This window comes from Myzus persicae, unplaced genomic scaffold (genome assembly GCF_001856785.1).
Source record: "Myzus persicae strain clone G006 unplaced genomic scaffold, MPER_G0061.0, whole genome shotgun sequence".
Taxonomy (NCBI): domain Eukaryota; kingdom Metazoa; phylum Arthropoda; class Insecta; order Hemiptera; family Aphididae; genus Myzus; species Myzus persicae.
This window is the reverse complement of record NW_019100515.1, coordinates 284,310-298,898: the sequence shown is the minus strand read 5'-3', so window position 1 is coordinate 298,898 and position 14,589 is coordinate 284,310. Positions and strand designations below refer to the sequence as shown.

At 31.0% G+C, this 14,589-nt stretch overlaps 1 protein-coding gene across 2 annotated transcripts; it reads left to right on the top strand.

Annotated features, from left to right (window-relative positions):
* The first annotated feature begins 1,696 nt into the window (after nucleotides 1-1,696).
* LOC111029751 (facilitated trehalose transporter Tret1-like) lies at nucleotides 1,697-10,644 on the top strand. 2 transcript variants are annotated; one of them, XM_022308897.1, is made up of 8 exons: nucleotides 1,697-1,949; nucleotides 2,829-3,064; nucleotides 3,275-3,428; nucleotides 5,987-6,375; nucleotides 6,879-7,035; nucleotides 8,202-8,392; nucleotides 8,990-9,252; nucleotides 9,883-10,138. In XM_022308897.1, the coding sequence occupies exons 2-8, from the start codon at nucleotides 2,990-2,992 to the stop codon at nucleotides 10,136-10,138; spliced, it is 1,485 nt and encodes a 494-aa protein (XP_022164589.1). In that variant the 5' UTR covers nucleotides 1,697-1,949; nucleotides 2,829-2,989. The 2 variants fall into 2 exon arrangements, with proteins under 2 accessions (XP_022164589.1, XP_022164599.1); XM_022308907.1 differs by having other exon boundaries at nucleotides 1,698-1,995; nucleotides 9,883-10,644.
* Nucleotides 10,645-14,589: the final 3,945 nt, after the last annotated feature.

Here is a 14,589-nt window from a genome sequence, read left to right as displayed (position 1 = left end):
TTCAAAATATTTGACTCGTATTAAAATTAAAATTTTATTTCTTTCTATAAATGTCAATACAATTGTATTTGCTGGGTCAAAAAGCGTGAAAATTTAATACAAGGCTCCTGATATATTGCTACAATATCAGTTGAAAATATTAAAAACAAATACTCACGTTTTTGTTTCATAATCATTTAAAGTTCAAATTTTGGTATAATGTTTCAAATTGAAAATTGAATAATGATTTTGTAGTTAAAAACGTATTAAATGTTCATGTTTTGTAGCTAAGGATTGACAATTTAAAACAAGGTTCTACTTAAGTAGTTCATTCTGTAACCAAAAAATTTAAAAATAAATATAAGTACAGCTTTTCTACAGTTATTTTAAGTTCAAATTTAGAACAAATTACATATGAACACAAAGAATAACAATGTTAGTCACTTTGTTGTAATTCGGTTCCAAAACAGCTCAATTTTACATAAGTATATATAATATTTTCCCAGCATCACTGATAATTTAAGAATACTATTATGAATAATATTAATTCAACTTGCTGGCCACCGTATTTATAATAAGTAATAACAATATAAAATATAAAACATATTAAGCTGGACGTCTGGACGACTGGACATGCCGCCTCCGCACAGAATCGTCTTTCGTATACAATGATATGATGTCATTGAATTCAAATATAATACCATCCATTACAACAACTTTCTAGAAATCTAGACACCTAATGAACAGCAGAGTGACATTTACTTACCCCCTTTTTTTTCTTATAATATAATATAGAACAAAAATAACGATGTGTTTTTTGAAAAATGCTACAGAATTATAAAAATATAACATTTTATATTGTTCACTATATAACGCAGATGAAATGATTTCTACAATCATTTTCTTTTCTTTTTCATTCTACTTAGAACCACAGATTAAATAATTTTTTTATTTAATCTGTGTTAGAACAAACAGACATCTTTTTTTAGTTTTTAATTTATTGTTGTGTGTATTTTTATATTTGTCCATCATATATAACTATATATAAGTACTTACATTAATATTACCTTAGGCCTATAAGTATTATAACTGATTTATGAATATATATGAGGTGTAATTATCTTAAACTTTATTATACGTGAAGATGCAGACTATGCCGGTTAAGTTAATTTAATTTTTGTTTTTTTTAGGTTTAGACGCTGTGATAATATTTTTCTACTAAGTTTATTTTAATAATATTAGATTTTAAAATGTTTTACGGTTGAACTCATAAGAATTTGTTATAATTTAAAACAAGATTCAAGTTCGAAAAAAATTAGTCTGAGTTCGCGAGAATCTAAATTCTACCAATCGTTGGTTCATACAACAACATTATAGACTTAGTCCTCCGACGGTTAGGGAAAAGAAACTATAGTGCTTATGGTTTTACACGTGTAATGATGACTTACGGAATGTATAAAAAAGTCTAATCATTGGAGTGTAACAATAACATAATATACAATATACTAATATTATAGTTAAGCAATAAAATAATTATGAGTTCGTACGGTGTGACCTGTTCGCCACGCGATGCTGCTGAATATCAATAGTGCATGAATTGCCCAAACCGCGTTCATGTTTTCCCCACCACGACCACAACGTCATTCCTCATACCATATTCTTAGAGATTCAACTTCGGTAGGTATCTCATATAGGTTCGAGGGCTCTGCATTTTCTTTAACAAATCGACTCGCTGTTGGCATTATGATGTGCAGTCTCACAGGCACCGTAGTTGCGTCTACTTGATAATATCACACCTGTGGTGTTCTCGGCGGAGTTTTTGCGTTTAGTGTTGTGCAATAATATTTATATAGTACCTATACCGTGTGTGTGTGTGTTGCAGTTTATAGATATAATTTGTGTCGCGACGTCTTCAGATACATTTGCTTTCGAAATATTTATTCGGTCATGGCTGTGTGTTACTTTAATAGGTGTGTTTAAAACCAAGCACTTCAAATCGGGCGGGCGGCTTGCATAGTATGTCACCCATATTAATTATGCATTTTTTAAATTAATATTTATAATTACTTGATTTACTTATTCGACTAGATTGAGAACATTTAGAGTAGGACCTATTTTATAATTAAACGCGTACCTTTCCAGTGTTGTTCTTGTTTTTTTATTCCCATACAGTTTTCTGAAATTGCCCGTACTTATAATATATTATTATTATTATGATTTTTTGAACGAAATTCCTGTACTATGACGACAATTCAACAGCGTTAAAATAAACTCATATTTATTGTTTTCAAGTATAATTTTAATTTTACAAACGTTGTAGATGAAATAACTAAAAATATTATAGTTTAGTAAAATATTTATCAATTAAAATAGAAAGTTGACATAAATATGAAAATATGAATAATTCTATTTAGTTATAAATATAATTCGATGATTTTTTAATACAATCTGTAACCAATTACCTATATTAAAATTTTTATACAGCAAATAAATTAACGGCGCTTTGATACTAAGTATATATATTAACTATAATTATATATATATATATAATATAAATATATATAATTAACATATAACTATAAATTGATCAACACATATAATTATTTTATATCATAATGAATAATATTATTATCAAACATTTTGAAATAATGTAGTTGAATTTAAAAACAGAGATATTTTTTTTGAAATTTCAACATTTTTTTTTATAACTGGCAATTTAAATTTTTTGAGTGAATATTCAAAATACTTTTTTATTTTTAGGAATATTGTGGAATCTATTATATTTAAATGTATCTATTTCTAAAATATACTATGTTTACGTACTTACTATAATTATTTATGGTTATCAGGTTATCCGTTTCAAGTTTCAAACATTGACAAATATATCCATTGTGGTCATAGATAATTCTCTGGAAGGAAGCTCTGAACAAAACAATTATATACCAACTGCTATTGTTACGTGATTATAAGTATTATATATTGTACCACATCGTTAATAATATTTGGAAACATGAAGTGGCCAACATTGTGGATGAAATCAAATAAAAACGATTTCAGTTATGGAATCGATTCCACTATAGCACAGGTTAGTGCAGTACAATAAATTATAATTTATAAATGACCAGTGTCCAGTGATCTCGTTGAGATGATCAAATTGTATTAATAATAGTATACGGGGTTACATATTTATCGGGGTGTATGAAATTGATCGAGATAATTCGTAGATCACTCTAGTTAGCATTGTTAGCAAGATTGCTCTCATTGTTGACGTTTTGTAATTTTTTCACATCCCCAGATCTTGGCTTTGACGACGACCAATCTGTTCAGTATGAAAATCGGCATCGATATGATGACTCCGACGATAATCATTGGTGCCATTACCGACAAACAAAATAGCACCGGCTACAACCCTCTACCCCACATATCGGAAGAACAGACGTCCTGGATAGGTGAGAGTCAAAGTCGGACACCGTTCGTGATTTTAATGATAACAATACATGGGTGTAGGTAGGGGGGGAGTTGGGTGTTCAAACACCCCCCGAAATTAAATAAAACAATCTTGAGCTTTTTGTGAATTTGTTCGAGAATATTATTAACTCGCATATTATGTTGGTACTAGGTATAATTTGTGGGAAACCACAATTTACATTATATACTAGTTGAATTGCAATTGTTGGTAATAACTAGAGTTAGGATGTTGATGACCTAAAAAACACACAAAAATGCCCTAAAAAAAATGCAAAAAAACCCTAAAAAAAAGTGCAAAAATACTCTAAAAACTTCAAAAAATGACCTTAAAAATTATCTAAAATACTAATTAAGTAAGTGAAAAAACTTATTTATAAATAATAATTTTTATTAGAGATATGGGTATAATAATGGATGTAATAGTAATTTAAAATATGAATTATAAATATATTAAGCATTTAAATAATTCAATATATAACACTCAAAGAGTAAATCTTATCGGAACGCAATAAATGTAATCACAACAAAAACCCCACAATAATAATATTAAAATTATTTTTTACTAATAGTCCAAATCCAAAGTTAGATTTTAAATAAATTAAATTTGTTTCCAAACTTGGGTGTAACATTTGCCCTAAAGCCTATAATTTGTGAAAAATGCCCTAAAAGATGAAAAAATGACTTAAAAATGTTGAAAAATGACGTTTAAAAACAAAAAAAATGCATTTATAGCTAAAAATGCAAAAAATGCAAAAAAAATGCAAAATAAAATTAGAATATTCTGCATCAAGGGAGCATGAAACAAATTTTTAGCTAGGATAGCATTGTACAGAATAAAAGGGAAAAAAATGCAAAAGTCATCAACATCCTAACTCTAGTAATAACATAACAAAATAGGTATAGTGTATAAATACCATAAATCGGTTTTATCGGCGGACCGCGATTATCAGCTAGCGGCTGTCTCCAATTATTATTGTTTCCGTTAGGCTGGGGGCTATACACGGCGTATTCCGCGGCGTTTTCCGTCAAATTTCAAATGTATTAATTTATATCGGAGTAGCTATACACGACGAATGTAATACGCCGCGTTTTCATCAGCGGCGGAAAACGCCGGTCGGCTTGCGTTTTGGCGGACGAACGCCGAAGTAATAAAAACGCTCGACGGATACGTTCTGTATAGCTCGTCCGTCGGAACACTCCGCAGCGGAATCCGCCGTGTATGGCCCCAGCCTTAGTCTTTATATTGTTCAATTAGTCATCAGTGTGGTGTAGCCGTGTAGATACTACTGCCTCCTGGTAAGTACTCGCTAATTATTTTTATGTTATTTGATACATACAAATAAATGATTCTTAATTTTATCATATTAATAAAGATTTAGACAAAAACCCCCTACGAAAATGTTTCCTACCTACGCCCATGTAACAATATCGCATACATTACATTATACGCCATTTTGTACTACAAGATATTATATAGCTAAAGAGTGATATTATGATTCATTCCAATGAAGGAGGTACTTATTTTTAAAAAAAAAAACACACAAATTGACTACAAAAATCAGATTAGATGCCGATTAAATGGATGGCTCTATATGTTAATATATGGATAATATATTTGAATATATTATATTATACTTTCAATCAGACGTGTAACGAAGATTCTTTTTAGAGATGTGTTTTAATTTTATACGTAAATATAACATTTTGAGAGCTTTACTCACTCCGTTGTAGTTATAAATCATCATACTAATAATATTAAATCTAAAATGGAACTATAATATTAAAATGAATAATAAATGATAATATTCTAAATCACGAACTATTAAAAATTAATTTTTAGTTCAAAATGTAAGCAGTTTTAATTTTCATAACTAAACCATGAAAAATGCAACACAAGAATCTTCAAAAGCTATTATCACAGAAACCTATAAGCTCAAAAATATAAAAATCCATATTATATTTACAGTTCTTTTCAATAAAGACAATTCATTAAGATCAAATGTTTTACGAAATTGAATGTTTAAACAAAAAATAACTGTTAAAGTATAGATAATACCTGCCTATAGTTATTTCATTGTAATTCAAAATCATTAACTATACCTAGTTGCAAGTCACACTGCTTGCGTATTATATTAAAATTGGACACAATATTATTATGTACTATAGTATTCAATGCTTCTCGTGATATATGTTATACCAGTTACCACTTACCATTTAATTACATTAATATAAACACTTGAATCACTTAATTACATTAAAAATTACCATAAATCAAAATTTGATTTGTTCATCACGATCGAAGGTGGAGGGAAAAGTCGTCTATAGACTATAAATCTTAGCTAGAAAAAAATGGTTATGATTACAAGAATGTCATTGTTATTACCAGAATTTTCGGTTGCACCCATGACAGCAGTATATATATGTTTGGTGAAAGTTACAAGTTTGGTAAACTGAGTTTGGTAGCGGTCGCGGTTAATTTAAGTTGTAGATAGATATTCTTCAACCACACATCATGTCTAACCGAACTTACCATGCGCAGGAAGTCTCGTCTACCTACTCTCGCCGGTGGGCAGCGTGATTGCATCTTTCTTGCAAGACCGTTATGGTCACCGAGTGTGCATGATGGTGGCCAACGTTACGCACTTGCTGTCCGTGGCCATGTTGATGTTATCCGATGGTCCAGCCTGGCTGTACGCCAGCTCAGCACTGATGGGTTTCAACGCGGGGTTCGTGACCAGCTTCTCACTGTCGTACTGCGGAGAGGTGTGTGAGCCGAAGCTCCGTGGCACGCTCACCGCCGTGCTCAACCTGTTCTACTTCGCCGGTTACCTGTGCGTGACCATGTTGTATGCAGTCACCGCCGATTGGCGGCTGTCCGTGCTGTTCACCGCGATTTTGTCGATCGTCAATGCTGCGATCCTGTTCAAGGTACGTGATACACTATAATATTTGTGTTGGTTGGACGATTGCAGGTCGCCAATATGTGACATTACCAATGTATTTTAAGTAAATTGTTCAAAGTATAACTGTATTCGTATTCAAAATAAAATTCAGCTATCGTGATTCGATACCATTTGTTTGTCACATTTTGTCGACGATCACGAGGTCTCGAAAGCACCCAAGGAACTCAAAATTCCTATCCACACTCCACGGGCAAACTATGTCTTACTACATATTGACAGGGTACACTCGACACTAGCAGAGCGATTACCTACTTAACAACTTTTATTTTTAATATTTATATGATGATTGATGGTATAATATAGTCAATGTTTTTTTTTTGTGTATGGTAAAAATTTTGTTAATTTTATTATAAAAATTGCGTTTGCCCTCCGAAATGGCGACATTGAAGTTGAGCAATAATAATGAATCGTTTAGAAAAAATTAAAAAATTTCAAATTAAATTTTAATACAATTTAATACGATTTCAGACCCCAGATTCACCAATGTGGTTGATGTCCCAAGGCAGAACGGATGAGGCGAAGAGCACGTTTAACAAACTTCGAGGTGACGCAGGCGAGGACAAGTGCGCCGCTGAATTCCGGGACATGGTTAATTATACATCCGAAATTAATCTACCAACAGCTGGTTAGTATTTCATTTATTAGTACTGTCCAATTGTTGGTCTTCAAGACAACATTTTATACCTAGTTAAGGAATTTAACTAATGAACAAAATGTTTTTTTTTCAGTTTTATTTAATCGGATACCTTTAATAAATCATTTTTTGTACTTAGCGTTGCACCTATACATAAAGTCATCCACTTTTAAATTATTGATCCAACACTTTCCCCTTTGGTCTTAACCACTCAAATCTGTAAATGTTGTCTTACTTGCATTAATATTTAGACCTACATTACTCGATTCAATTTCTAATATTCCTGTCATATTGGTTTACTCACTCCCACTATACGTCCGTAGACGTGATCTGCAGATCGTCTATAAAATTAAGGAGTGTCTATGATTTATGACCATATTCAGTGTACTGTAATTTGCCCACATCCTCTTCTAAAGTTATATTGAACTCGATCTCCTAAAGTATAATAGTTAAGTATACTATGCAAACATAATATGAACTCAAAAACAGCAAACTAATAAAATTTTCAGCAAGTGTTACCAAAAAAAAAATTCAATATTTATAATATTTATTTCAATGCAAATGTTCATTTCAGTTTAATAATATATTATTCTAATTAAAAAATATATATTTATTACCCACACAGGAGTATTTTCATTTCACTAAAACACTATTTTGTGTAATGTAATATTTTTGTTTGAAATAATATTTTTAACATTAGAGAGTTATATTACTTCAAGGTTAATTTCAATCTTTTTATGCAGTAATCTTACATGAATGCTTTAATCTTCATTATTCATAGTTGCGTAGTATAGGTTAGTATATAATAATTTATAATGATACATTTCACTGGAAAAAAGCGACACAAAAATCTGACCTATGAGTTATGACTTCTCAAACGCAATTAACAATCTTTACCATTGAATACATGTAATATGTAAATGTTCAGTTGGACACAATCATTTATTGTACCAGGCGCGGATCCAAGGGGGGGCCAAGGGGCCATGGCCCCCCCGTAGACTCACGCTTAAATGGACTTGCATTACTTGCATTTTTATTAGACTTATAGGCTGAAATTTTATTTAAGATGCCCCCCCCCCCCGTAAATACGTTCTAGATCCGCGCCTGTATTGTACTACTTAAATATTTAATTTTTTTAAATTTTCGATTTTTTTCAGGAGAAAAACAAGAAACGTGTTCTATCAACGATTCGTGGTACCGCTTCATTGAACCCGAAACGTTAAAACCTTTGCAAATGCTCATGATAATAATTTTCTTCACCAATCTTTTGTCGGGAATACCGTACACACCGTATCTGATATCCGTATTCGACAAATTCCAAGTGTCTTTCCATTCGGCTTGGGCAACGGTTGGTCAATATATAAATTTTAAAATCATGTTTATCTATAGGTATACGACGTGATTATGAACTATTATATTTCCAATAAACTATAGAGGCTAAACTGCAGACTAAAACCTGATTGTATAAAAAGTCTAAGGTACTGGCTTAAAAGATGCGGCTTCATCGGTTAAAAATAAACGAGGGATCGCAAATTCCCTTGAAGCCTTATATGAAACATAAAGAACTTTGCTTTATCAAAAAAATTATAATAAATCAAGCTTTCACAATCTTCGCACATAATAATATTATCCATTAATTTTTATATTAACTATACGTTTAAATATTATATATGCTATAAATATTAGTTGAGAACTCAGAACATTAAGATGAGGGTTCTCAATCCACATTCTAGTCGTTAGCTGACTAAGTATTAAACTGGTATTTGAGAGTGAAGTGCAGGTAGGAACTAGGGAGTAAACAATTCGTAAGGTAAAAAATAGATTTTGTAAATCGAAAAGGAAAATTTGACATACATAATGTATATTGAATTGATATTACAAAAACACTATAATAAATTATATAAGTAACAATAATAATGAGTGTGTGTGTATATTTACTGTATAGACGATGTACATGGCTTTTGGCGTCGCTGGAAACGTGCTGACCATATTCTCCATAAACAAATTGGGAAAGAGATTTTTGGCTTTGTGCACAATGGCTAATTGTTCAGTTTGTTATCTGTCCATCGGGATCATCGGAAACGTATTGCCACCGTCTCCAGTTACGTCGTGGATTAAAATCGTGTTGTTTTTCATGTCGACTTTTTTTTCGACAATGGGAATCATGCCTATAATGTGGATTCTCATGTGTGAAATTTTCCCAATGAAGTAAGCACACGACGTCCACAACATAACAACTATTATTTAGACACTTCTAATATAATATGTATTATAAATTATAATTGATACTATACCAAAAAATGAGAAAGGTTGCTAAACAAATATTACAGTGAGTTCCTCTTAATGTGATTTAGATTCTATTAACTAATTGTCTCAAAACAACATTTTTTTTTTGGTTAACTCATAATATTTTAATTTAAAAAAAACACATTTAAGTAAATATTATTGAAAAAAAAATTTACAAAGAAGAAAAAGCTAATGCCCAATGGTTAATTACACTTGTCACGGAATTTATTTCTCATATTATAAGACTATAATATATTAATATTACATAATAATGGTATGTTATGAATATTATGATTAAAATCAGCTCTGATTTTAACTACTAATCCATAAAAGCGATTAAATCCGTGGTACACAATGGTCTAAAAAAAGTTCTTAACGAAACAAAGCCCTATTTGATATTTTTTTTTAGTTCAATATAAACGAACAATTCTACAAACATGTCATCACAGTAGGTAACCGCCCGAACTCACTGTAGTACATATTTTGCTTATAGCTACGAATATAATAATATAACATAACGCTTACGAGTTTTCTCGTTGCCTTGTATTCCAGAAGTAAAAACGTCGGTGCCGGCATTAGTTCAGCGATATACTTCATCTTGAGTTTCCTGATGACCAAGTTCTATTTGGATCTCGAAGTGATTACAGGTTTCTATAATACTTTCGTTTTGTTCGGGACCATAGGCATAGTCGGTCTGGTGTATTTGTACTTTCAACTTCCCGAGACCGAGAACAAGACGCTAAATGAGATTTCGGAACACTTTAAATGCAAAAACACGAAAGCTGATGTGCCAACTGGTTTAGCTTAAAATAATATACGAGTTAACAATTTAACGAATGAACTATAGTATTGTTATTACTATTATTACCCATGGCCATAGCATAGTTTGTTGTTAATTTTAAATGCAAGTTTTACGTCTTATATATAATGTATAGTGATTTGTTGACCGTTTACATTCGTGCGTTTTCACATTGTTATTGTTTAGTTTTTATTTTCACTGTACTTACCTATATCATTTGTATATTTTTTCTACTAATTTTATTTGTAGTAATATCCATAAGAATCTCACATTAATCGTGGGCGATGGGGGTTACACCACACATTATTGCATCACAGATAATATTATATACTCCTAAATTCTGATATCAAACTTTTCCATAATTATACTTTATTACAACCCCCTTTCATTTTAAGTATCATAATTTATTGATTATAAATGCTGATTGCTCAAATTATAAATTGTATATTGTAACCTACTGTGGTCTGTGTTGTATGATATATTCTGTAAGTAATAAACGTTAACAAGCTATAAAACATGTGCCAATAGAGACTATGCAATTTTTTTCTATTAAAAATAGTTTATATATTAATTGTCTTCCATTTTTTAATTCCTATTCTGTATAATTTATAATAATTATAATATTTATTCATTATTATAAATTATAATAATTTGTAGAAAAATATGTATAATATTGATAAATCTTTAACAATTTTCAGTAGTTTATCATGATGTTTAAAGAAATTACTGTGAAAACTGAAAAGTATTACACTTAAAATTACGCCTGTCTGCGTAGGTATATAGTGCAAATTGAATACTATTGGGGATTTAAAGAAGTATAATAATAACGTATGAATAAATGTGTGTAATACATATTATATGTAATAAATTGGAAAGCGATATTCATCTTACTTTAAGCTGGTCGGGCTGTATAATTATTGTTGTTTTAAATTATCCAAGCCAGTCTTAAGTCCTTGAGTTTGCAAATAACAGATTCGAGTGGTAATAGCGAGTTATTCAACATATTTTTTCGCATGGAACATGGAAGCAGATATCAAAATATAATGAAATCAAGTTTTTATTAAAGTGCATATTAAATTTTACTTACAAAATGTGTATCGGATAATTTACATAATTCATCTATAAATAGGCTATACAGGGTTCCATATTATGGTTAAAGTTGGCGGTTGGTATAATTATAAATGTATAACATAATAATGTACTTGAAATGAATGTATTATGCATTATTATTATAGAAAAAAAAACAGTACACATCATGTGTGCACGTCATGTTTTATTTTGTTACATTTCAATGTAATGTCTGGATTAAAAAATATTCAAGGGGAATGGGAAATATCCCATTGCGCCGAAAATATACTGGAGGAAATCGTCAATTTCATGTGAAAACGGTGTATTCACACCATTACTTGAAGAATGTACCCATCTGGACAAATCTTCGAGTGCCAAAATGTAGTACCTAGATGTGTGTTAAATTTATTGACTCGTGCCGGTGCCAAAATGCCGTACGGGTTGAGTTGTCGTGCGTTGCAATTACCGCATCCCATTGACGAGAGCGCAACAATTACTGCGTGAAATTGACGGTACACCCAATGATACTGTGAACGAGTTTTTCAAGGGGGTAAATCACTGGCACAAATTGTGTACACCAGATTCCAGATTACCATGATTTCCCAATGATTACCATAATTTCTATGATTTCCAATGATTTCCAAGATTACCAAAAGATTTCCGTGATTACCGAAGGATTTCCGTGATTACCAAAAGATTTCCGTGATTACTAAAAGATTACCAAGAATTTGTACACTGATTTCCGTATGTGATCTACCCCCTTAGTTTTTCTTTTGCTAGGTTAGCCGGCTCTCTTGACGCGCGCGAGGCTGGCAACACGAACCAACTCCGTAGCACGACACGCGGTACTGAGACCGTGTGAAACGCGCGTTTAGCTCAATCCACAGTTGCCTGATTGCAGGGCAAATGTTGATGATGATTTTAGGAAGGTATATCTGGAGTATCTTGGCCTATATGTTTGTGAATATAGAGTGTGAATTCGTGAAACGTGTACAGGTGTTTCAGTGTTTGCACGTAGACACTCCAATCAATAATTATGATAATCTATAACAAACCGAAACAATGGTTAGATCTTTGCGTAGGTGTATGATAGAATATAATAAATAATTGACAGTTAACATTACACGATCAACAAGTACCTTATAACCCTTACAGCATAGATTAATAATAAAACGGCCAATATAATCGTATAGATAATAATACAATATGCAAATTATAAAATCTTTAATTTACGTATCATGTACAATGTTGTATTGCACTACCTATTCATGTTTTTAGATTTTAAATATTATGTAGGTACTATCAAACAAATTTAGCTCGTAATCGTCTGGCCAGAAATAGCTGTTGCCTGAATAAATTATTCACATAACGCAAGTCATCAAAAATAAATATATAAATATGCAATACACGCCCTTGTGAATATTTAAATTAATATTATAAATTAAAAATTATTTAATTAGGAAATAGGAGTAGGTGAGCTATTCGAGCTACTATTAAATAATATATAATTATTATAAGCTGCACAATTTCTATTATTTATTGTAATTTGTATCTAAGTATTTATTCAATGTTGCACACACATTATTAAGTGACAGTCCACAGACGGGAAATTTACTAATCGATGAAAAACTGCAATACAATAACAAAATCGTATAAAAAGCCTTGTCAACGCAGGTATACATAAGACATAAATGTATTTGTTTTTATTTATTAACATCCGAGGTCAACAGTCAGTATTATTAGTCTGACGTATATTACAAATAGTGTTTACTTTGGATCCTACATCGGGATTTCCACATGGTACCTATCGATAGCGAATCAGCAATTTCTATTTTTATTTGAATCATTATCGATCGAAGTAGATGCACAATTTTGTTTAAGTTTCCATCACCAAATATTTTTTATATCTATCAACATTGGTAATTTATATTATTAATGTTAGCTAAATATTTTGATGGTCTTATTGGTCTTAATAAATAAATCAAATTTGCTCCCAAGTTAGCTCATCATTATTACCGATGTAATTCTGTCACCGTATACTGTGGATATTCAATAAAATAAAACTATAGTTATTTGTTATTATTGAATTATTATTAAAAACTACGATATAATAGCCGTAGTCTTGTATAACAAGAAAGTAACTGCTATAATATAATATTATAATTTATAATGAGATGAATGAGAATTCTAGCCCTTGGGGGCTTGGAAATACTAATAATATAACCTTTATCTCGGCCCACAAACAAAACACTACAATTTAATAATATATTTAGTCGGTACCGAACTTGGTAAAATGGTTGCTACTTGCTATAACTAAAAGTATAATAGACTCACAACTCACAAGCAATATCGACCAGCAGTATTCAAACCAGAAGGCACTGTTGCCTCAAGTCCAATGTCCAAATACATATTATTCACAAAACACGTACACAAGTACACAACAAATATAGAATATAAATATTACAAGTACATAGTAAGTATCATGTTTCCTTGTGTAGATCGTAGATAGATCAATAACTTGTAAGTTGTGAGTGTAAATATAATAATACCTAAATTGGCTAAATTACTGGACTATTCGAGCCAAAATAACGTTTAAATAAATAATAATAGATATATTTTTACTAGGTTATTCGAACCGTATGAGTAGATGAGTTATTCGGGTTAAGTACCAACCAAATATTGAAATATATACACTGTAATGAAGAACGTGAGCTGTATAAAAATACTATGGACTTGCTACGAATCTACGATAATAGTATAGTGGACCGTGATAAAGTCAATCTGTAATTTATGAGGAATTTTATATATTCTTAAAATGTATACGTTTCTCATTTGTTTTAAATAAAGATTGAAATAATCGATTTATGTACACGATAATATCAGTCACTCCTCCACGAGTGTGATAAGGTCAATATATTATATTTTTTTTTTTTATAGTATTATACTCATTGAGTCTCAATTAATCGAAAAAGTAGTTATATCTATAAAGTTTAGTATTTAATTATTTATTCATTATTGAAAATTATTATTATTATTACCAGAAAAAGCATTATCCTTGTTTTTAAATATTGAAGTATGTATCTACCTCCGTTTATTTTCAAGTGTCAGTACTACACCGGTAAATGTAATATACGTGGACGTGACAGAAACCTCAATATATTTTGTTGAGATTTGAACAAAAACTTTGTCGGTTAACCCACATGAGCATGTTCAGTGGGGCCCATTATTCTGTTGAAATAAATAAAAATAAGAATTCACTTCTTAAATAAGTACTGAAGACGTATGTTGTGACCAAAGACACAGGGCGAGCGTAAACGGCCATTGATGATGAGGAATTAACGGCGACCGGCAGGATTGCCACCGAGTGAAAAAGTGAGAGGACCGTCGGACGG